We start from the raw sequence: 25,786 nt of genomic DNA on the forward strand, positions 1-25,786 counted from the left end.
CGCCGCGCTGGGGCTGCGGCAGCGCCGGGGCAGCGGCGGGATGAGCCCTGCGGAGTGAGCGCAGCCCCGCCTGACGCCCCGCGCCGCTCTCGGCTCCTCCGCCCCGCCCGCCTCCGCTCTGGCTTCGGGCCCCTTCTCTCTGCGCTGCGGCGGGCGGAGGCGGCGGAAGGAGAAGCCCATGGAGGGGAACCGGGACGAGGCCGAGAAGTGCATCGGGATCGCGCGGGAGGCGTTGGAGGCCGGGAACCGCGACCGCGCCCTCCGCTTCCTGGGCAAGGCGCAGAAGCTCTACCCGACGGAGACGGCCCGAGGTGAAGCCCGGCCCCCGCTGCCCCGCGGCCCGGCTCGGCCGGGACGAGCCCGGACCGCCCGCGGGGCCCGCAGGAGGGCGGGCGCGGGGAGGGCCTCCCCGGGGGGGCCTGCAGGCTGAGGCGAGCGGGACCCGGCCCCAGAGGCAGCCCGGGGGCTGTGGCGGGGCGTGCGGCTCGGCTGGGAAGGTGCTTTCCCCCCGCCCGTGCATGATCTGGCGTCAGGCGCTGCGGAGGAGTGGGTTTACCTCCCCCGGTGCCAGCGGGGATCTCCCGGGGCCGGCCCAGCTCCTCACCTGCATTCCTCCTCCTCCCTACAGTCATCGGTAAAAGCGCGGCGAGGCTTAGCCCCGATTAACATCCGGACATCTCAGGCCCCAGGCCGAGACAAGCTGGGTTGGCTTCTTTTCTGTCACTGTGAATCACCCCTCTAACAGCTTGCAATGAGAGCTGCAGCTCCAGAGCGGACCGAGTCTTCATTCTCTAATATACTTGTGGTTTGGGTTTTCTCGGGTTTGGTTCCCTTTTGGTTGTACGGCAGCTACACAGGAATTGCACACAAGTTTACCTTTTCTAGAGGAAACGGAATATGTGGCTCCCCCAAGACTTAATTAGCTGCCCTCACTATTCCATACTAAAAACTGGAAACCTTTTAGCAAAAGGTGTTTAGAAATAATTGTTTAAAAGGAAGAGTGGTAGTGTTTGAATGTGTGTAGAACTGTTACCTGTCTTGGAGCCTTTCTGTCACACAGTGCCAGAAGTCAGCTCAAGAGACCTTTGGACACAGTAGGGACTTGTTACATTCCTGTGGTTCTCACTGGTCTGTGCTGTGCAGGGAGTAGGAACTACTTCAGTGCCCTGTACCACTTAAAGGCCTCAGCATTTGCCATTTCTGGAGTTTAAGTTTGAGGCAAAAATCTTGACTGGAAGTTGCTGTGAGGAGATGCCGTGAATATTTTTGGGCCTCTTATCTCCTGACTTCTTACTATATGCAAACGATATATGAAGATTTCACTGTCATTTTTCTTTTTTTAATTAATGTTTAATTTTTCAAGTATTTGTTTCCTCTCCTGCAAGACAGTATGGATGTTGCCATATTCCCCTAAATTTCTGTAGCTTGAGAACATGGCATGCATGAAAATACTTGGAGCTTTTTGGAGTCTGTGTTGATCGGGAGGCAGGAAGGCAGAGGATTTCAATTCAGCTTCTTCCACCAAGGAGAGCAAATAGCTTCATCTGCTTCACAAAGTTTGTTATCGTCTTATATCTCAAAGTTAAGACGTAGAGTAGTTCTCAGGAAAAAAAAAAAAAAAATCTTCCTCTGACTTATTTTGAGCATTTGGTGTTTTGTTTTGTTTTAAGTGGGACTGCCACTACATAACCACCATTATAAAGTATTCAGTGCAAGAAATAGATGGCTAATTAGGCTATTGTCTGTAGGACACTTATTTTATTCACTGTGGAAATTAGCAAAGTCAATCACAAATGAGGCACGTGCCTGGGGAAAAGAAGATGGCCTTGTGGTAGTGGGCTGTAATGTGAGGAATTGTGTCTTTTAAACTAAAAGCTTCACAGAATTTCTCTGCGATGTTAAATAAGTCAGTTCACTCCATTTCCGTTAGTGACCAGCTAATTGTTTGTACTTCGTTTTTCAGGTATTCAGCTTGAAACAAGGGCCTGATTTGTGGAACTGGTGGGCAGTTAAAGCTGAAGCTAAAAAGAATTGCAGATGCCCTAATGCCACTGAAAAAGCCCTAGGCCTGATTTGAACTAAGTACTTAGATATTAGGGGACTTCTCATATCTCTGTGCTTCGGTTTCCTAGCTGTGGAGGTTGTTAAATCTTTTAAACTCATCTCATTTCCTCCCAAAACACCACCAACTCGTTGAATTTATTTTGTTTTTAAAGTTTTAGGCACTTACATGGTCCTCTTAAGGTACAGTAAGGTGCAAGGACACAGACTCTTTTTTTCAGGACCAGTTCTGGAAGAGGTGCAATAAATTACAGCTGGCATTTTACACTAAGAACAAATTAAATTGCTCTCATTGGCATCTTTTAGTGGGGGGTCCACTTGAAAAAAAGAATCCCCCCATAATTCCTAATTCAGGTAATCAGACTGTTTCATAGGACTTACCAAAGAGAAAGAAGCAGTTAAAGTTTTGTGTGCCCATTTAGTTCTAGCACAAATTCTTATTCTACAGCCATAATGTGTTGGGTTTATGTGGTGCTAGGACAATGTGGTGCAGCCCCAGTTGTTACTCTGCTCACTTATTTTTCTCTGGAGTGTGGGTTAGAAGGTAGTTGAACTGATTTCTCACTGAAGTTGCAGATTCTTCATGTGTTGTGCCTTTAGTGTCGTTTTGAGAACAATTGCCCATCATTTCACAAATTAAGTTCTGTCAGTCATAAAGGCAATGAGAATGGTAATGCTGAATCTTTTACTGGTGGCAGCTTCCTCCTGATGTGATAGTGGATTACAAAAGGACAGAGAATAGGTTTTAACTATTGTCTCTAAAACAATACTATGTGTGATCTGCTTTTGGCAACATTTACATTTAAAGGGCATTCAGCACTAGTTCAGTCATCAGTGAAGTTTAGTTTTGCTAAACAAAGCTTCTGCCTGAAATCCGCTGACTGCAGCAGTGCTATTTTAAGGCATTACTAGTGTGAAATGTAAGGTCAGTGCTCATTTAATGATACTGAGCTAATGACTTCATAGTAGCAGTGTCCACTTTGACGTCATTCTTTGTAGAAGATTGTTTTACCCTTCAGCTGTTCAAAATTTTGTTTGGTTTTGATTTTTGCTAATGGTTCATCTTGCAACTGAATGGAACCTAATCGCTTGTCTGGAAAAGATTTTTAAGAGTGGTTTTAAAGACAACAAAGGACAAGATATCAAACTTAGGTGCCATTCTGTTTGAAGGCAGAAAACAATGTTAAGAAAACCTTTATTTTTCAGTGCTTCTTAAGATTTTTTTGCCCATTTCTGATGCTGCCTTTAAAAATTTTTTGGGGGGGGGAGCATGTCAGCTTAGTTTTTAGGCTGTTGCCTTAGGACAAATTCTGAATTAAACAGAATTCTTCCATTAGTGAAACTGTGTGTGTAGGGGTCATGTTCAATGCATAATGGAATCAAATGTAGTCCAAGGATCTTTCATTCAACAGCAGGTAATAGTACACACAAGAGAGGCTTCAGACACATTCAGAGATAAGATTCGTTGTCTTACCTGCTAACAAAATAAGTCTTTGGTTGTCTGTATGCCCTATTTTGAAATACTAGATGCACAGTGAAAGTTTTCTTTAATGCACTGTTAGTACTGCAGTTCCAACAGCTGATTTTACCACCAGCAGTTCATGGAAGAATCAGAGTTTTTTCTGAATATCTAAATTGTATCTTTTCTTTGAAGGAAACAATGGCCCCATACCCTTTGTGTGGTTTTCGTTTTCAGTGTGGGACAATAGCATGTTTGTATACGCTGTGTCCTGCTATTTTAAGAAGTTCACACTGATATATTTGGATTTTGTTTTCTTAAGCATCTGGCATTGTATTCTCAGCAATGCAACTCCGTTATGAGGTCGGAGAAGGGACTAAGAAAATAGTAATGTTTAAAGTATACTGCAGCCGAACCTATTCATTATGAGACTTAGAGCTACACGTGCTGTGAAGAAACACTGCATGTTAAAAATGCAAACCGTTGCCCATGCCTGCATTTCTGCCATTTCTGCTCCCACAGATTGTGCATAAATGTGGGTGCAGGGATGAGAAATTACTAGAGCAATACCAGTATAAAAGGAGGAACTGCGGAACTTCGGGTAAGCATTGTTTCAAAAAGGCCACATGTTCAGTAGGATTCTATGGGATGCCATTGTTAAATGTCACTCACTAGATAGAAAAATAACTATTTTTTTGTTTTGTTTTCTGGTGGCACTTCTTTGAAGCACATTGGGACTGAAACACTTCATTCTGAGGGCACTGTCTGTTCAAAGCTGTGTTCTTGATTAGTTCTTAACCTGCAGGCCTGGTCACCTTGTTGGAGTTGTTATTATTTCGTTTACCTCAGAACTTCATGTGCCACAATGGAGGATTTAGAATAAAGTATTGCAAACATTGAAAATGTCCTTCAGTTTTAATCCATAATGTAACTGTAGCTCTCCTGTTTTCAAGCTCCAGATTTCATTTGTAGTGAAAGCATCCCCTCAATTAGAGCCTAAAGTTTAGTTCTTTCCTTATATCTGCTCTAAAGAGCCTGATCTGATCAATCCATGAGTCTTGCTGAGGCAGCTGGAGGGCAGGAGTGGCTCTGAAGTCAGCTGACTTTCTTGTTCAGGCTGAGTGTAGCTATTCACTAATAAGTGAATGTAAAAGTAAATACTGGGGAGCTTTCAAGAAGTGGTGGCTCTCCTTTTCAACAAAGCTCCACTTTTTTTTCTTCCTGTGATATACAAACTATGATGTGTAGGATTCCAGTTTGCTGCTGCTCTAAGAAAGACCATGCTAGGCAGAGGAGAATTTTTTTTTTAATTTCAGAGATAATTCTTAAGGGTTCTTCCCACTGACTTTCTAGAAGAAAGCACTATGCTTTTCCTTAGCAGTTTTTATTAGTGCATTTTTAATGTAGATAATAACTTGTTTTCTTTATCAAACAAACTTAGCCAGTGTAATTTGCCGTGTTGGCCTGAAGGAATCTGTTTTCAGGAAAGGTGGACTATTTAATAATCTTTGATGTATAATAATTTGTGCTTTGTGTGCTGTCCCTTATGTTAGAATGGTATTGTTTCTGATTCATTGCTAAAACAGATACCCTCAAAATACAGGCTTATATGCAGAGAGAAAAACCAGACTTTGTGTATAATGTTTATTAAAATGGCTAAATTTGAGATCTGCTGGAACATAGAATGGAAAAGGATTTCAAGAACTAGCAGAATCCAACCGGTTTTCAAGATTCAGGTCTTGAGTTGGGTGTACTTGGCTGGTCCTGAATTTTTCGTGGCATTTTAATAGTGGCTTGAATTTCAGCTAATATTGCCTGCACGGAATAGAGCATCAGTTTGTGGCCACTAATGATTCAGGTTACAGGCAGGAATGTATTGTAGGAGCTGAAATGTGCCGAAGATGGGCTTGATGTCTGTGTGGAATAATTTGCAGTTTCTGTAGAGCATAAGGTTAGTTCTTCTTCTTCAATTTTACAGTTGCTTATTCAGGTGTTCAGATGTTTTCACCCCAAGGCACAGGTTCAGTGATTCTAAAAAAACCTCTAGAAATGAGGCACGTGGACAAATTCTCTCCAGTGTAACATTCCCTTGGCAAAGATAGATGGGAGCAGTCCAGTCACTAATTTTGAAACACTTTTCCATAGTTGTGCCACAAAAAGGAATTGTTAGACTGGATGCATAAGCATTTGTGGCACGAAGTGGTGATTGACAAGGAAGGAGGATATAGCAGCTAATCTTGTAATGTGGTGCTCTTACCTAAGATACTTGAGAGCCCTGACTTAATCACTAATACCTGTAATGATACTATGATATGCTGTTGTTTTTATAGTTTTGTTGGAAGCTATTATGAAGAATGGAAGTACTGCTGGGGGAGGCGCTTACTGCCGAAAACCAGCCAATAGCAGTGATCAAAGTAAGCCCAATAGCACGAAGGAGAGCAATGCATCTGCTGCAGGTGAAAGTGGAAAAGGCTACAACAAAGACCAAATGGAAGGAGTATTAAGGTATGGCTTAAATATGTCACTGCTTTTCATTCTCTGTTATTTACTTACCCTTTCAACTCTGTCATCTAAAGGAACCACAGGAAGTTTGAGGTTAGCTCAGAGGGGTTACTTGTACTGAACTTTGACTAGAAGGAAGAGGAGAGTTTTACTGGTTTAAAACACAGAATGAGATGCTGGTCACTTTCTGCAAGAAAGATTCTACTCACTTTTTGAAACTATCAAGGCTACTTTATGGAAAAATAATACTTAAAGTAGTTACTGGGTAGATCTCATGGTAAATCAACAACTTGCAGGAAAGTGTTTCTATTCAATATTTTTATATTAAAGATACAGGCTCACTCCTAAAGCTTATTTTCAAGCTAATCTTGCTGTATTGGCTGGTCTTTGAAATTATTTTGGTTTGGATATAAAGGTGTCTAAGAAGCACTGGAACACATAGTCTGAGTTGCAGTATAAACTCTGCTTAGTGCAGCTTGAGTATTAAGATGAGGTGAGATCAGGAAAGGATGTGTAAAAAGAAACAAAGGTCAATAAAAATGTCCTTTTGAGGCAAGTAACTCTTAAGTCATGTTATCACTGCATACTTGCTGGCTGTAGCAGCAAGAAAAATATTGTTTGATTTGTACCCAGGTTTCTGCTAAAGTAATATGGATACAGTGAGGAAATTGCATGCCTCAAACCCTGGTATTTTCAGATAAGTCTAGCCCAAATATTTTCAAGGGAGCTTGAAGGGAAATCAAGAGGTCCCTCTGTCCTAGTTTGTGTATATTGTATGAACTGTTGTGCATAACAGAAATTTGTGGGGGATTTTTTTTGTGTGCATCTGTGAAATGTATGTTACAGTTGATAATATCTTGGGATCTTCCTGAAGTTCAAGAACCAGTGAGGAAAGAAGTAGCTTTTCTTTGTTGATACAGAAGCTCTGCATTCAGGCAGGTAGCAGCAGCTCTAACATGGTTATCCTCTTGGTGTTATTTATTAGAGCTTTTCATTTACCATCATCTCCGCTTCATTAATGTTATTGCCTTTTGTGATACATCTGAAGTAAAACCTTGATAGGCCTGTACCTTTTTGACCACCTTATATCAACTCTTAAAATGAATGCAGAATGTGTGTGTATACACACATCTGTGAAACAAAATATCCAAAACGAATGTGGCTTAGGCCAAAATAAGACATGTAACATACTCCCAGAAAGCTTCTGCAAGGAGAGCTGTATTGGTGCCAGTAGTCACTCACCTGTGACGTGCCATTCTGAGCTGCAGTCTGCTTCGACATCAGGCTTCCTGCAAGATCAGTCTGTTTGTGTGTTTTAGCAGAAGATATGTTGTCTACTTTGTCTTGGCTGAAATGGTGTTGTAGAGCTAACTTTTTTCTCTGGAAGACTTTTGTGGTATCGGGTATTGCTTTCTTGAAGGGATTTGTTAGATGCTATATAAACTTCATCCAGTTTGTTGAGATCAGGACCAGAGTTAGGGGTATTCAAGAATTGCACATTGAGAATAATCTTGATGCAACATTGCTTCAAGAATATTGAATATTCAATATGGAGTTTTAAAACCTACCAAGATCTTTGCAAAATAAGCAATTGTAATACCTTACAGAACAACCCACGTTTGTTTGTTTTACATACCACGTAAAATCACGTGTTAAAACAGTATCTTCACCTTTGCTTGGGGAACACTGCCACCCTTTAATACAGCAGTTCATAAACCTTTAGAGAGAGATGGAATTTTTGTTTAGACATGCAGCGATCAACAGAGTAAGTTTGCAGTTCATGTTGGAAGTTTTAAAATGTTTGTCATGTTATTAGTTAGTGACATAAACAAACCACTTAAAAATTTTGTGGTTAAGAATTAAAAAACGTGTGTGCCTTGCCAAGGAGAACGGAATTAAATACAAACAATGGGCTAAAACTAAATGGAAAAATATAACACATTCAGTGATGATAACTGAGAGAAAGTTCATGTTTAAACCACAGTGCGAATGAGCTTTCTAGTCAGAAACCTGACAGGCAGCATATGATATTGCTTCAGTCAGGCCCCAGATTTTTCCAATTAAATGAAACTTGTCCCTCGGGGGAGGGTATTCTTTAGAGAATAGAGCTTGTCACCACCATATGCTTCTGCTGTACCGCAGTGGAATGGGTTTCAGATGTTTGAATTGGTTAAAGAAATAGTGTGTGAAAAGAGGTGGTTTTAAACAGCTTTTCATGTCCAGTTTTTGTCTTTTTTTCCTGTAAGGGAAGAAGTTCATAAGACAGCAAGATAGCAAAATCTCCAATCTTCAATAAATTCTGACACTGAGCATGAATTATTTGACATTGGACAAACAGAGTTGCTTTGCATGTGCATGAGTCAAAAGGTCATTATCCTCAAATATCCTTCCCTTTAGGAGTTTTTGGTTCAGTAACTGAATGTAGACATAGGGAAAGCACTTCTGTTTTCAACTACACTTCCATGCCATTTGCAATGCTTTTGTTAGAAGCTTTAGTGAGCTGTCAGACAGGGGAACTGACTCTGAGCTCCCTGGCTTGGATCACTGATTAAAGCTCCTGGAGTTGTACAGCTATCTTGAATTAGCTTGTGACAGCAGATTTAAGAAGCATAGTGAAGACACGCTTGGAGCAATGTAACTAATTTAGCTGCATTAATTTTCATCAGGGTTACTCTAATAATGTGAGTAGGTATGAGTACAGACAATCACCTCTGTGCTGGCTTCATTTTTTCCACACACACAGGGGACACTGATCGCTAGCAAGTTACCATAATGGTTCTGTAGAGTATTACATGAGCTTGCAAGTTGCTCAACAGGGAGAAGTGTAAGATGTAACATATTTCCTCTGATTGCATAAGTGCTGGGTAATGATGCTCTTTGTGGGAGCCGTGCTCGCTATTTCAGTGGGACAGTTTGAAGCTTGAGAGATACCACAGCACTTTGTTGCTTTTAAATGGAAATGGTTTGGAAATCCCATCTGTAGTATATGCATCTTTTTCTTAATGATTCTTACCTTGTCACTGAGAACTGGATCAAGTTGCCTTATCACCCGTAGGTGACCTGGAGTGGGAGAGACTGACAGGAGACTAGCAGAAATATGCTAGGACTCACAGTAGACTTAGTGTCTTTTTAGAGCTAAGTGCCCTGGAAGTCTCTTGGGCAACTGAAAGCTACCCAAGCAATGTCAGCTTAAGACAAATGTGTAAGAATCGTGTGCACAACAAAAAAATAAAAGGAAGCATTTTCATGTTGTATGTTTTATACAGGCTCTCTTTAAATTATCTTTAAATGTATATGGTGTTTGACCTCTTTGGTCTCTTGTTTTTAGTTAATAAGCCATATTATATATATATAACACGTGTTCCGTATTGCTTTTTTGACATCTGAAAGAAAACTGCCGTGACTAGTAATATGCTAAATTGCATTGTTATCTTGTGAAAACTGTGGTGGAATATGGTTTTTCCTGCCTTGCCAGTGCCTGCTTCTTGGAAGAAAGCACAATAATCAAATTTTGTATTTGGATCTTTGAGATAGGACCAAAATAAATGAATAGAGGCAAGAGTTCTATAGAAAAAGGATTAAGAGCCATCGAGTAGTAGTCAGGAATAATCAATAGCTTGATTTGAATTCACGTAGTGAACCAAAAAATAGCCTCTACACATTTCATGGATCAAACTAGGAGTATAAGTTGTGTGACTGACTTTTTCGAGGCATTCTGCTGACACTTTTGCCAATCCAGCAAAAAGATACTGGTTCTTTTCTAGCATGGTGTCGAGAAGATAATTAACTGGAAGTGGATTAATAAGAACTGTCAATATGTGTTAAAAAAAACCAAATCACCAAAGCAAAGAAATCAGGGCATGCCTTTAATTAGGCTATAGAGCTGCCATGAATTGTTGAAATAGCCAGTTGAATGGTTGAGAAATTAAGGTGGAAATCACAGTCATAGAGCCTTGTCACGGAAAAGTGGCAGAGGAGACACGATGGACTTTGTCAGAAAGCTCGTAACTAAAATAAAAGCTTAAATAAAATATGGAGAAAAGTATGCTGATGTAAACACAGCCTTGAGTATTTCCTGTAATACTCATGGTAGAAACAAACTGACCAGGTAGATCCAAGAGCAAGGCAGTAAGACAAGCAGCCTAATGTGTTGTTGAATCTATCAGTGCAACAGGGATCTGAGACTTCTGCTGCATTTGTTTCAGAAACCAGGGATATGCTGGTACACCAGCTTGAGTTCCTTGACAATGCTGTGACCTTCTCTTCCCAATCTAGAGCACTTCTTTCAGGCCATGTTTATGTCACCCAAACTGTGACTGGCACATTCCCAGCTCAGCTGCGAGATACCATTTCCATCAGGCTCTCTGGCATAATTGGAAATCTGACCCGCATAGATTTTGGTCTGCATTTTGCTGTGGTTTTCTGCTCAGCTCTAGGATCAGAAGTCAGTATAGCTTCCTCTTGCTGGGTTCTTTGTCACTAACATTCACATGGCTGCTCGCTGTGCTGCTTGGTTCAGATTACCATTGGGAGAAATAATTGTGGCTCTCTTGACATGCTTCTGGTTAAAGTTTTTGTCTTTTGGGCTGTTCCTGTGCGGCTTTGGAAGACCCTTTGAAATACCTCATCATACTCCAAATTTCATGATTGTGCATTGCTGCAGGTAATTGATACAGTAAGGTAGGCATCTCTGATAGGTTTTGTTAATCTGATAAAAGCTGGCGGTGCTGACCTAATCTGAATTGTAGATTTGAAAAGTGATCTGACAAGCAGAGCAGCAGGATCACATCATTTTGTAGTCACAGGAGAACCCTAGGTAACCCTAGGGTTTCTGCAGGTTAGAAGAGACATTTCAGGGTCTGAAGGGCTGCTTCTGCTGTCAGCCATCAGAGCATTGGAGAGGAGCCCAGCATCCAGCAGAGTTGTTGGTGCTGCAGTTTGGAGCCAGTTGGCTGGCCAGTTCTACTGCAGGTGCCTTGTCAATTGCAAGCTGAGGTAGTGGAGCTTTGCAAGTTGTGATGAAATACCTCTGTCAACAGATTGGGGATGAATGTAGGCCATCACTTGCTCTTATGCTGTTTGACAAGTCTATTCTGTAAAAGTCAGCTGTTATTTCAGGAACAGCCAAGCAAATCTGTTAATCAGAAGGACAGTGCCAAGGTGCTGGCAGGGGACTAACAATTCAGAAAGGAGAGAAATTACCTAAACAACAGAAATAATTTGATAGTAATTCAGATGCAGAAGTCCAACCAGAAATTACAGGTACAAGAAAAGCCATTCACAAAAAAACAAAGTATCAGTGAAAACACCAAACTTCAAATAAGCCAGAGATAAAAAAACAACAATAAGCCAGAACAACAAAAATAACCCATTCAATACAAAATGGGCAGTTAGTAAGCAAGTGATGTGTACATTAGAATTTTAAAAAGAAACGTCTGCATGGAGTTTATGTATGCAAGAAAATTAGCAGTAGGAACTGCAGTGCCTTAAGAGCAGCAGGACCAAACAAACAATTTGAAATGGAGCATTCAGAAAGTTGTTCATGCTGAGTGTTGCAGGGGTTTCAGGTGCAGTTAAAAGCCAGCAGTAACAGCAGTGATGGAGCTTTTCCAGAATCTCCACTGGTTTTACCCTTAATTTTCCCCTGCCTTTACTGGCTGATTTGTGTGCCCTGTAGTAAGAGAAAAGTGAGAAAGGAGAGGATCCTTCCATCCTCCTGCCTTCCCATGACAAATCTCCATAGGATAATTCAGTGGTGCGGGTGATGGATTCTGGCTGACTGAGGATTGTCAGAGGTCAGTCTGCTAAAGAGGTGAGGAGCATGTCCAGAAAGGTCTGTGTCTTCTGAGGGACAAGGATCAAGTTGGCCATGGCTTCTAACAGCTTCCAGCAGCTGGAGAGAAATTTCTCATCAGGAGAGTGGAGTTTTGGCGGAAGAAGACTTGTAGCATCTCTTAAAGGATGAGGACGGATGGGGCATCTGAGGCCCTGGTGGTGTGTACTGTGTGCTCCAGGTGTGTTAGAGAAGCCTTGTGGCTGCACAGCTGTGTATGGCCTGAGTCCTGGTGACCCCACAGTTTGTCCTGTGGTAACCTGACTTACCAGGTTCAGTTTGTGATGCGTTAAAGTTTTGACTCTCAGGAGTACCTGACAAACACTGATAACTTGGTTCAATTGGAAGGCACCTTATCATTTTGCTTGTCCCATCATCCCCAGCGCAAGTTTTGGTGCAAAACCCACATGAACTCAGCTGAGGGGGGGAAAAAACTGAGGTGTTATCCTGTTATGATTGCCCTCAATTGTGCTCTGTCAGGAACCTCCTGGCAAAAGTCACTGACTCTCTCCCAGGAGGAAACTGCATTAACCAGATGCTAGCTGCTTAGAGTCCCAGTGGTTTTTGCCTTGGAGTGGCCAAGCAATGGTGTAAAACTGTTGGTAATGGCAGAGTGTGGCAAGGGCTTCGTACCATGAGGTTGCTGCTGAAAATTCCAGGCTTAGGTATGGTTTTCAGCCCCTGTGCATTTGTAGAATCATTTAATGGTTTTTAGCTTTAAAGCTACATCTGCCTCATCCAAAGGCTTGCTAAGCTGCAAAATTTCTATAAGAATATGCATGTTCCACGTTTGTGTTTGTAGAATTTTTCATTTACCACTAGGAAAGACTTGCAGAGAAAAAACAAATGTGTTATAGCTTGTCTGCATGTTTTTCTCAAGAATCAGGATACCTCATTTGTGGGCCAGGTTCAGGATGGCTGTTGCATGGAGGTGACTGCATTAATCCTTTAGATCTTTTAGTTGATACCCACCATTGCTGCTTCTTCTTTGAAGGTTGTCCACATTCACTGGTTGTGAACAGGAGGGAGCTCTCAAGTGGGTTTCAGGGAGTTAAAAGAACAGGTTGGCATCTATTAAATTGCTCTCTTTTTTTCTATATTTCTCCTCTTGGCATCCTAGAGTTGTGAAATGAATGTATATTGCGTTTGCAAATAAATAAACTTTCATGTTAGGTTGTGGTTTTTTTCATGAAAAAAGATAATATGCTATTGAGAGAGTTGTTGAGGATACACGGTGCTTAAAAATACATGAATGAATGTTTAACACCAGAGTTTACAGGCTAAAAAAATAACAACTTCGCTAAACGTTGATGGCTTGCTATATAATTTTATATCCACCCATGTTCTGGAAGAGTCTTGCCCACAGATAGCTCAGAAACAGGTATTGAAGGGAACTTAGATTGGATGCTAAGATAGCAATTTTGTGAAATAAAAGCTTAATTTGATACTGTTACACATTTAAATAAAGCTACCTGCTCTTGATAGTTCCTAAGTCATCCAGGCATTGAGCCTGTGGATTAAGGAATCTGTACACTACCATACTTCTTTCTGCTAGTACAGATTACAAAAGAAAAAGAAAGTTTCCAGTACTCAAGAGTATAATTTAATGTATTTTCTTTCCATCCTTTCTTGATGGATTCACTGTGTTCTTTTCAGTTAGCTCTATCAGCTTCCTAATTGGAGCTTATTAAATGTTACTTCAATATAATGAGCTATATTTATTTCACAGGATGTTTGTGTTGGCAGCCGCCTGCGTATGTTCAGTTCAGTGCTCTGTGAGCATTACACTGAGGCTTCCATAAAAGCTCCTGTATTTGAACACAGGAAACAGGATCCCTCAAATGAAACCTGATTTGATCAATCTGTGAAGTAGGACAGGCCACACATGATGGTGTGGTTGTACTTGTGATGCTCACATTCCCTAAATTACAAGATACCCATGCTTCTTTCATGAGAATGCCAAAGGCTTGCTTGCCTCCTTGTTTTCCACATGGCTGCCCTGTGTATAGTCTTGGAAACATTAAACCCAAATTGAGGTAGAAATTTGTGCATGTAAGAGAATGCAGGTACGACTACAGCCATGTGAAGAGACTCACATGAAACTTTTAAAGTAGTTATGAATTTAATTTCTGTTTCTTGCTCAGACCAGCCCATTTCTTTTGGCATGCACTCAATGTCAGTGTGCCTCATTTCTGCAGTGCGAGTTTGGGATTCTGCCTTTTCTTTCTGAATTCTTACCCAAGTAACTTGGTTTGATTGTTAAGTTGTATTTCCTGGTTTGATCAGTTCTTCCTGCCCACATAGAATTAATGTTTTCTCTTCTCCTGTAAGTGCTCTTTCTTTCTTCTGGGGTATTGTTAAGTATACTAAATCATTACGTCATTTCCAGATTTTGCTTTTCCTGTCTGGGTTAGACAGCCTACAAAAAGAGTATTTCTGAGGTTTCAGGTTTAAAAAATGCTACACTTGATTGTATGAGATGAGCTAAATATGCAGTTGCTGGAGCTGTTAATGTGACTTTGAATGTACATAAACACTTACAGAAAGATTATTAAGATCTAAGTGCATTCCCAGCAGCAGAAGTATTCTCACATGTTTTATTCCCTGAAAAGTGAATGCTTGACTGGTGGTATGATTTGACTTTTGTTTGGAGAAAAGGGAGGTATTGTTTGCTTTGTTTTATATCCTTCATACCGAAGTGCATTTTCTGATTACAGTCAAAACAGATTTTCCTACCTGCTAGTTGTACAAAGTAAATTTGGAACCTTCTTTTTATGTGTTATTAACAGCAATATTAATGTAATTGGGGATGAGGAAGTGATGCAGTAGTTGCAAACTGAAATCCTTTCTTTCAACAGTAGAAGTAAAAGAAATGTACATAATAAGATCAATAGTGAGTTTATTATGAAAAAATGACATTCTTTGTTTCTAGAGTGGATATTTAAAAATATTTTATATTGAAAGCAAAAGATGTAATGTAATGCACCAGTGTAGTGCAGGACCTCATCTGCAGCTGTGTGTTAACCCATTATTTTTACATCTTTTTGTTTGCAACATTTTACGTCGTTTTCTTTTGCAGTATAAAGAAATGTAAAAATTATTACGAAGTCCTTGGAGTGTCAAAGGATGCAGGTGAAGAAGACCTAAAGAAGGCTTATAGAAAACTTGCTTTGAAATTCCACCCAGACAAAAACCATGCACCTGGAGCAACAGAGGCTTTTAAAAGTAAAACACCATTTTTACTTTCAATTTCTTTTATGATTAAACTTCATCAAATAAAACATATTTATCTGCATTGGTCATGTGTATTTTTATAAATGTAAATGTATTTTTAAGCCATTGTTAAACTGACATTTTTAGTCAAGAAAATATTTGACCTCTGTTTTATTAGAATTATAGATAAATAACATGGACTTTGGCAGTAGGGCTTGGTTTCAGAAAATTGACTGTAATGTTCAGTACAGGGAACAAATACTTGATCTGTGAAACCCAATTACGCTTTTTTACTGTTGTTGACTTAATGTAATCATTGAATTTTACTACCTTGGATCTTTACTGTACTTGAGGTAGAAAAAAAGAAAGCAATCCTTGATAGCGAAATGAAGTTTTTACTGAGTCACGTGCCATACAAAGTTACCTCTTCCTTAGAATTTCTTGTATGTGTGTAGTTTTCCTACTTTTTCTGCTCAAAAACACCTGGATTCAATCATGACCTTACTAGTAGTTGCCTTTGGCCATTTTTGAGGTAAAATTTACATTCTCACTTGATCTTATTTAAGGCTGTCCAGCTTAGCCCTGCACAAGGGAAATTGTTGAAGAAGAGCTTTTTAAAGAAACCTACACCTTCATCTCAGATGAAGAAAAATGTGAATCTGTAAGAAACGATGATGCATAAAAAAATCTGATTATGGTACATCTTTTTATTTTTTCCTGTGTGAGGTTTACATGCAGATATTTGAAAAAAAATCATTCGGATAAAACACTTAAATTGGGGAGGGAAAAAAAAGAAAAAAAAGTCCTGAGCAAGACTTCTGACACAGACTTTTAAAGAGGTAATTATAACAATATATTAACAATTCCAGGTGAAAAGTAGATACAGCAGAGCAGGAAAGTTGATTCATTTAATACGGCTATGTGAGGTCTTTATCTAAAATATACTATTCCTGTAAAATTGTCTCAGGCCCTAGGAATAAAATAGTTCTTCCTTGTTAATAGCATTTCAAATTATCTTTAAAATGTTAAATTTTTTTTTAAATATTTTATTTAACATGAGCACTTTATACAAGTTAGATTTCTTCAGTTGAATTTCACTTTCTATTTTTTTAACTAGATGAGTAAATGAAGAGAAAAATTTTTCGGTGAATCTTGTTGACCAAAAATTATTTCATGACAACTGGCATTTTCTTGCATTGAAATTATCATAATCCTTTTGTATGGCTGAGTAAATTTATGCTTTAATTTTCCTTTAAAGGTGTCTGATCAGTTTTTGACACCTGTCTAAGAAAAGGAGTTCATAATAATAGTTTTTATAATTCATAATAATGCTTTATTTTAAGGACAAGTCACATTATAAAACACAATTGAATTTCATGGTAGGTAAGGTACCTAGGTCTTGACCTACCTAGCACTATCCTTCTATTGTATTGAGCAGTCTCACTGGAGTGAATTTCAAATCAAAAGGTTTGTGCAAATATAATAACTTCTACTGTCTTCTATGAATTCAATCAAAAATATTACCTTTGAAACTTTTGAGCAGTGGCTTTTTTTCATATTTCTGTCCTTTTTGAAAAGCAAATTATATTGGAATCAAGTCTGTTATGAATTACTACCAGATAATCAAAAGCAAGTATCAAACAGGCATACCGTGACAGTATGGTAACCTCACTTTAAATGCACTCACCTGATTTATCTCTCTAAGTTTTTAATTGTTGGGAAAATCTAAATTTTTACTACCAGTTTTATCCTTGTACTGAGCAACAGAGCAATATTTGATGTCAATTTATATCATGCTTTCAGTGCAAAATACCAGGCTTCATTTCTTTGGTTTTCTCCTCCACTTTAAGGAACTGCTTATGTTTTTTTTCCTAAGGGCATCTTAAAAGACATATAGCTAAAACTCATTAACTTTTTCTTAGATTGGACAATGTTTAAAATATTAATTATAAAGCCACAGTCTTATTTGCATGTGTTGAGGTTATAGCGTTGCACCTTTCATGAACTTTTGATGACTGATGGCTTTTCAACACTGAAAATCATAATCCCTGTGCCTTGGGTTGGTTGGCTGCAAAAGAAGTCTGAGGCTGGAGAGGACTGGAGGAGAGAGTAAAAAGAAAGGCAGAAAGGGTTTAATGAAGATATGACTGAGTGAAGATTGTTCATCAAGTGGCAACACAAGCTCTCCATCAGTCTGCAAGATCATTATGTCTGCACACAGCGCAAAAAAAGCTTCTAAAGTCAGCCAAATGTGTGGGTTTTCTTGCTGGTTTTTTCCATGCTTACCTAAGTGAGGTTTTTTCCTTTCTACTGCCAAAATTGAAGCTGTTCATTTGTGATACCATAGCATAAACAGGAACAAGCATGCAGGCCAGGCCCTCCAAACACCGAGGTCATATTGACCGCCCGAGGATCAGACACATTCTGTCATGCACACATGTTGTATTCCTCATGTGACATCATGCAGAACTTTGTGTTACTAATGTAATCAATAAAATACCTTCAGAAGCATGAAGAAAAATACATTCACACTCTTGTAGATGATGAAGTTGTTGCATTTCAAGAAATGACCACTTACCAAATGAAACCAAAGAAAACAAGCCGAGTCTATGATGGGCTTTTAAGCTAGGCTGCTAGAGCAAACTTCAATTAGCCAGCTTCAGTCTCATTGTAATGCTTGATGCCTTTTTAATAACTGCAGTGAGTGAGAACATTTCCACAGGTGTAGGTGTTCCCCTAGAAAAAGAAACAAAGCTCTCCTGCCTTCTGCCTTGTTTAATGGGATAAAGGGCCTTTGAATAGCGTTGGTGGGAAACTTTGTGGAAGCTATTCTAAGAAAAGTGGAGATGTTTCTGGATCTTGTTCTACTGTAGTTGTTTTGTAACATACAGTAAATTATATTGTTTGCTGCCTATTTTTGACTTTGAAATTGCAATTTTCATGCTGGAATAGCTTTTATTGTGCATTTATGGGAGTTGTGTTTTATTCTTTGCTTCAGAAATCGGAAATGCATATGCTGTGCTGAGTAATCCAGAAAAACGAAAGCAGTATGACCTTACAGGCAGCGAAGAGCAAACTTGCAATCACCCTAGCAATGGCAGGTTCAACTTCCATAGAGGTTGTGAGGCAGATATTACTCCAGAGGACCTGTTCAACATGTTTTTCGGAGGGGCCTTTCCAACAGGTATTTGTATACGTCAGTATTGTCGAAATGTATTGCCGAGATAGGCTGTCAAGTGGCATTAGAGTGTATGACATTATAAAATAGTAGAATTATTCCAGACAGCCTTGAACCCCAGCTCCACAATCTGCATCAGCTTATTTTTCCCTTAAGTGTTGCTAAATCCCAAAAGGTCAATTCTTTGGGTTTACTATCACAGAGCTTAAAAGACTTATTTTAAGCAACTTTGAAATTGTGAGATACCTTAATGTCATTTTATGTGCCGTTGTGCAGTAATGTAAAGTGTTTTATGTTGGTTCTATATTGACCTCTAAATAGTATTTTTGTACATGATTTAAATGTGGCTGTTCCTTCCTCAGGTAGTGTACACTCATTTTCTAATGGTCGTGCTGGCTACAGCCATCCGAACCAGCACCGTCAGAGTGGGCACGAGAGGGAGGAAGAGAGGGGTGATGTAAGTTTAAGCACCATTGGCTTTAAACCATGAAATTTGCTTTCAGTGGTGTGATTGTACAGGAGCTCTATACTGTAGAGGAGGATTTGTACCTGCCAGTTGGTTATTTTAAACTTCATTGGGTGGTTAGCTAACTGATTGGTAAATAGGCATGCAAATTTGACAAGGTAGTAGCCTGGTTTTGTAAACCTGTTGCTGTATGTCACTCTCTTACTGGTGACTGGTATTATTAACCAAAACATGCCACTAATTCCGGCCACTAATCCTTGTATGTATTTAAAAATTTATTTGGGCTGAGGTAAGAATTGAACTTACGGCTCAATATTCCCCTACATGAATTATCTCTAGTCCTGTATAACCACATAACACTGTATGGATGAGACCAAATCATGGCATACAACGCAGCTGAATCCAGCTTTTATTTGGTAGTTGCTTGTGTGTATGTGCTAACCCATGAACTCTTGCAGCTTGAACACTCTGTGAATATTGTGTATGCATTTGAAAGTTCAGATAATACCGCAGTGTTTGCAGTTACTGTTTTCTTAGCAGCTTTTGAGGCTTAAAGCAGAAAGTCACACTTAGTATTAAGTACTGTCAAATTTACCTGTTTGCTTGATGATTTATGAAATACCTGAATCTCTTTTGTTCCTTAGGGAGGTTTCTCAATGGTCATTCAGCTGATGCCTATTATTGTATTGATCTTTGTCTCCTTGTTGAGCCAGTTGATGGTATCTAACCCTCCTTACGCCTTATACCCAAGATCGTAAGTAATGCTTAATTACATCACCTCAAAGCAGAGGGAAGGGTATTGTAATCACCATCTCCCACTTAGAAACATTGTGGAGAGTCTTTCATTGGTTGACCTTTGATTTCCCACAGTGAAGAAGGGAAGGGGAGGAGTAGATGAAGCAGAACAAAAAATTTAGGTGCAAAGAACATGCTGTGAAAACATGGAGAAAAGAGGTCAGCAGTACTTGGAGTTTAGGAGGTCTAGTACAAGGCAGTGGGTCCATGCAGCGTGGCATGTTGCAAAGGTGTTTACATCTCATACATAATTAAGCAAAACTGAAATCTGCTAAGGCTCATTACTTTTTTGGGGGTAATCCATGTTTGTAGAAGGTGAAGAACTTGAAAGCAACCTTCTCATCCCTACTTAATTGCTAAACTTGATGACGGCTGGAAAGATTGTTCTTTATTTCATTCTGGGTGATGGTAAAATCTTCATTTTCTTGTGAAGAATTCTACTTGTGAAACTAACCTGTTTTGTACAGTAGGATATTTAAACCTTTTCTTCTTGTGAGAAATCAAGAATGCAGCTAGCTGATAGACTTAGCCCACTCACCACAATGGTTTTAAAGGTCCTTAGTTGCTTGCAGAACTTTCAGCCCCACAACAGAAAGGTTTCTTTTCTCCTGTTTTTCAAAGTTCTGTATTTCTGGAGTTTTTCCCTTCTGCAGCTAAACTGTTGTAATGCTTAGAAAAGCATCTCTGCCAAAATGTTTGCATCCAATCTTTGATTTTTAATCTGCAGAATGCCAACAGGAGAATGAATTTATCAGGGCTGGCAGCAAACACTTCAGAACGGAGATGCCTATACTGAGTTGCTACAGAATAGTGATCTGTTTCTGTTGAGTTTGAATGTAATTTTCTATTATTAAAACTTACATTTGTCTAAAGAGGTATGAAATAAGTGTCTTAGTAAAGTGGGGGGGTTTTTTGAGATCAAGTGTTTAAGGAGCAGAAGTTTAATGATCAGGTGAATGCAATCATTTTATTCTCTAGCATATTGTTAGAGCCATTCTTTTCATTATTTGTCTCAAAATGTCAAATTTGGGAATGTGCTGGTATTATTCTGTAATGGCAATATTTTTAAAGTCTATTTGTGGTGTAAAAAAAAAAAATTTAATTAATATTTAGTATTTCTCTCTCCCCCGCCTTCTTTTTTGCAGAAGTACAGGGCAGACCATAAAAATGCAGACAGAAAATTTGGGTGTCATTTATTATGTCAATAAGGACTTTAGAAATGAATACAAAGGAGTGTCATTACAGAAAGTGGAAAAGAGTGTGGAAGAGGATTATGTGTCCAACATTCGTAATAACTGTTGGAAGGAGAGACAACAAAGTGAGTTTGCTAATATGTGTAATTTCATTAAATTATGCATTACTATAAAAATAAATTGCATTGAGCAAGAGGAAGTGCTTGTATTATTACAATATCTCAATGCAAATGTAAGTATAAGGTCCCCTGCTGTTTCTCCCTTTACAAGTGTCCCCAGTGTCACTTAGTTTTTGAATTTTACTCAGTGATCTAACAAGCATTTGCAGATTATCAGCAATTTTAACCTACCGCTTTATCATCTATAACCATTTCTCAGAAAATTAGACTACACTGAATTGATAATGACAAACTTTTGTCCTTAACTCACTGCAATTTCTAAGAATGCTCATGTCTTCCACATTATTTTATCATGGCAATAGCTCATTTCCCTAGGTGCTTTTATAAAGTAAATAAATAAACCAGAAGCTTACATAGATGTTTCCAGAGAGACAAAAACACAATCTGCCTTGGACCACAGTACATACAAACACTGCTTTTTCAGGCAACTAAGGACAGGCAGCACATCCTGTAAAACAAGGGGGTTTAGTTTGCCATCTGTTTCTCCAATCTAGTATTATACAATGAGTTACTTCTTTTCAGAAACCTAGAATTCAGTGTTAAAGCATAAAAGTACTGAAGAGCACCAACCTGTTCTAAATCAGCATCAAGTTTAACCAATTATTCTGTTATCTGTGACCATTTTGTGAGCTGTGTGGGAGCAGCACTACTAAAATTACATCAGTGTTGAAACCAGATGGTTTTAACTTTTCAGGTGGTAAACTTCAGTCATAGCTAACTGGAAAAATAATTCATTTATGAACTGTCAGTAAACTGGCCAGAAGCAAATAGAATGCAATTCTCTGAGTCAGATCACATGTTCCTGCCCAGCTTTAGTCTCTGCAGTCCAGTTGTTTGGTATACGTGTAATTTTTCAGGTTGTGAAAAGTACCCAAATTTTAAATAAGAGGCTCCTAATGTTTGTTTTTTGTTTTTTTCTGATTATAGAAACAGCTGATTTTGTGGTTTTATGGCTTTAAAATACCTGTTGTGTGTTAAATCTCCTTGATGGTAAAAATCTGTCCGAGGTTGATTGACATTTAAGTCTTGCATTTGGAGTTAAAGTGACAAAAAAGATTTTACAGAATTAAAATGCTCAGCAATGTCAAGCTGTTGAGCACCAGTATAATACAGAGGGCTCTTAATTATTAATAGCTCAGAACACTGACAGTCTGAATCAGCATCAGTTGGAGTGAAGGGCTTAACATTCAGATTGGATTTTTGGGGGCACAGACAAGATGCTAGAGCTATCAATAACAATGCAGGATCACTGAGAGTGGCCTATATTTGTAATGCTTAATGAGGCTTGACCGAAGTAGTAGGGGATTTTTTTGTTATTTTGTTGTTGTTGGGGATTTTTTCGGGTGTGTTTTTTTCTTTTTAATTAGATGCTGTTGTTTGAACTCTGAGGGAGCTGGAAGGCTGATACAGTTTTCCCTGCTCAAAAAGCTGGAATTGTTACAAAGATCCCGCAAAGGAAAACTGTAGCAGTGTGTTTAGGTGGTGTCCGAGGGAACTTAAAGTAGAGAGAAGGAAAAAATGGGCAAGGGTTAAAACCTGAGGTGTTTTGTGCAACTCTGTCATGTGCCAAGTATTCAGTTTGTAACAAAAAAAAAAAAAAAAAAAAAATCTTTTCTCTTTTTTCCTTAAAGAAACAGACTTACTTTATGCAGCAAAAGTATACAGAGACGACCGGCTCCGAAAGAAAGCAGAGTCCATGTCCATGGAGAACTGCAAAGAACTAGAACGGCTGACCAGCCTCTACCGAGGAGGATGAGCTACAGTTACACACACATCTTACCTAGTCTCTTATCTCTCCTGTAAACCGACAAGAGATTTAGTTTCACCATGGATGCTGGAAAAGAGGGTGGATGTAAAACTCTACTGTGTAGCTGTTTCCAGAAACCTTATGCTGAAATATCATTTAACGGCTTCTTTACCTACTGTGAAATATAGGTAACTTTAATTGTCTAGATTTTACTTCCAAGCTTCTGTGAATTCTTTCAGCAGAGAGAATAGCTCAGAAAGGATGCTATACTTGTAGAGACTTAGTCATAGTGGTTCTCCTCTAACATATTTGCCATGTAAATATCTGTGGAAAGAACACTTTGTGTATATACGAGTTAAATGACTTTCTATTTAAAAATCTCAGAAATTTAGTTCCATACTACATTTTGTCTCACTGATGGAATAAATAGTATGATTACATCACTCCTATTCAGATGTCAAGTGTGTGGAGTTGAAACAATAATTTTTAATATTTTATCTCTAACTCTATGTAAAATCTTCTAGGTTTACCGCTTAGAGGAACTTGGTATTTTTAAATATAATGCCATATATTCCTAAATATCTGTTGGGGTATATTGATCTGGTGTAGAGTAGCAGTTTAGCTGTTGTAGTTTTTTAGCATTTCTAAGCAATGCTGAGAAAAATAAGAACTACACTAATCTCTTTTCAAAGTAAATATTTGCAAATGCTGTACAGACCATTATAAACATTGCTTTTAGTACTTGCAACAGTTTACAGCAGCTCTACCATTTGGTATTCCAGTAGTAGTAAATCCATATGTATGGTTAACATGCATCCATAGCTTTCTTAATTATCACTGGAAAGGTAGAGGAAAACATGCAACACTAAAATCTTAACACTAAAATAAAAAGGCAACCTATTTTTTTTTTTCCTGGCAGGCTTCCATTTTCTTACTACTTTTTTATTTCAAGCTAGGTCCCAATACTGATTCTTCAATGGGCACCACAAATGGAACAGGGAAATTTTGCTAAGGACAAGCTATGTGCCTTTCAACCCTTTTGCCAATTATTTAAATACGTTGCTGCTTTGCAGTGTGCTCCTGTGGTCAGAGCCCTATCACTTTTCAGAAGAGGTAGGGTGTGCATTTTTTGGGACCAGAATGTAGCTGGACTGGCTTCCTAGAAATGAGCAAGCCTACTGTTTGGCTCCTACATGGAAGATCATGTAACTCAGTGGCCTGGAAATGGAAGCTATATGTAGCCACACCTGCTGATGCAAAGAGGTGTCCTGAAGCAGCTAAGTACAATGTACTTAAAGTTTATCAAAGTGTGTTGAAAATGTTTTTAGGTTCAGTAGCTGATGTTTTTTACATTTTAACAGTGTTATGCAGGGGAATGTTTCTTGTATTTGAGAATGCCAGATAGCTTGTATTATGGGCAATATATTTTGTTTGAGAAAACTGTTCTTTGAACAATGCTGTCAGTTCATGTGGAGCCAAATATTTCTCCTAGATTGAAAATTTAAATACTTTGTCTGACTTCATGGCAATTTCTTCTGATCTAGAGCAGGATGTGACTTTACAAATACACTAAATGCTATTGCTTCAAGTGACCCAGAAAACATTTTGCATATATCTCTTTTCTAAATTGTCTCAATGGAAATGTCTTCTCTTGAATTGATGTAACATGAGACTGGCTGCAGACTTTTAACTAAGCAGCTAAACCAGCATTCAAGGTAGACATAAAAACCTGGGGCACAAAACAGAACCAGAAGTCCCTGAAACAACAACAACAAAAAAGGGTTGCTGTACTGAATGTCCTTTCTAAGACTACAGTGAAAGGGTTCAGATGTAATAGAAAGGCATCCAGTTGTTTGAAATATGCAATCAAAATCTTTGGAGAAAACGAGATTCCCCAGATTTTGTAACTGTCCAGAATGTATTCTAATTATATTAATGACAAGAAACTATCGAAGTACATCCTGGTACTCCTGTGTCTTCTTAAAGGAAGAAAATTATTCCAAAGGCTTTAAAAAGTACTTGGGCCTTCCTGTTTACAGTGAGTCTGAGCTTGCAAGTGATCTTTTAGTTAACAGGAAGAAGGATATATAACACATTTATCAAATATCGGAACTGTGAAGTCAGAGTGAACAGATGGTCCTAGCAAAGCTGCAAATAATCCTATGGGCTGTGTCTGCCCTGCAGCCACTTCTGGTGCAGGTGAGAAGTGGGGAAACGGACGGATGCTGAGCTGTGTCAGCTTGGTTTGATTGCGATCAGTTCCTCTGCAAACTGGAATAATGTGGTGGCTGTGCCCTATGGCAGCACAGACATCCCAGAAGGTTAAAACTGCGACCTAGACTGCAACATTTCATTTGACTACCTATTGCAATTGGCACTTTCTGAGAAGGAACTAATATGTTTATACTGGTGGAAGTATGCTGCTTAGCATTTAACAGATTAAATAGCTGCACGCTTTGAAATACGGAGTAATGTGCAAAAGGATGCTGTGATTTCCTGTGGCATAAAGATTAAGCTGCTCTAAATATGGCCTGCAAACATTCTTTTAATATTTCAAGTGGGTGTTTTTCTCCTCATGATTGTTGCTTTTTTTCCTCAAGTTTGAAGGGTTTTTTTCTTCAGAAATGTCAATATCTTCCCTGGATTTTTTGAGGGAATCTGCTGGAAAGTTCAGAATACATTTTCTCACGAGCAAAATGCAAATTGAAGAGGGTGGAGTACTTAACTCTTTTCAGATGACCTTTCTTCAGAAGGCAAAATTCTCATTAAAATAAGATGTTGGAAAGAAAAGAGGAAAACTAGTTTTGAACAGCCTGACTAAAAATCTCTCTACATTTTAGCTCCCTGCTCCTTACTGGTTTTATTTGGTCATTAACTTTCATTTAATCTAGAATTAAGGATAGCACAAGCATGGGTTCTTGGTTTTATCCTTTAAAAGGGCAGGCAGAAAAGCCCTGCAAAAAGAGAAAAATCTTGGCATGACTCTGACATAGCCTAATGAAAAAAGGAGATGATTTGCATCTGCTGAAATATAACATCAGTATGTGTTCTATTTATGGAGCATCCTGAGTCACAAGCGAGTTCAGTGTTCACATCTGATGAACATTTCCCTACAAGTTCTCCATTTGGGTAAAACAAGTCTAAATGGGAATTTTTTACC

General features: G+C 39.0%; 1 protein-coding gene across 1 annotated transcript; it reads left to right on the forward strand.

Moving 5' to 3' along the window:
* Positions 1-25,202, forward strand: DNAJB14 (DnaJ heat shock protein family (Hsp40) member B14). The gene is made up of 8 exons (XM_040064396.2): positions 1-311; positions 5,851-6,025; positions 14,935-15,080; positions 18,067-18,252; positions 18,609-18,703; positions 19,357-19,466; positions 20,653-20,825; positions 22,511-25,202. Exons 1-8 carry the CDS (start codon positions 179-181, stop codon positions 22,633-22,635), a joined length of 1,143 nt encoding a protein of 380 aa, XP_039920330.1. The 5' UTR covers positions 1-178; the 3' UTR covers positions 22,636-25,202.
* Positions 25,203-25,786: the final 584 nt, after the last annotated feature.

Source organism: Hirundo rustica, chromosome 5 (genome assembly GCF_015227805.2).
Source record: "Hirundo rustica isolate bHirRus1 chromosome 5, bHirRus1.pri.v3, whole genome shotgun sequence".
Classification (NCBI taxonomy): Eukaryota; Metazoa; Chordata; class Aves; order Passeriformes; family Hirundinidae; genus Hirundo; species Hirundo rustica.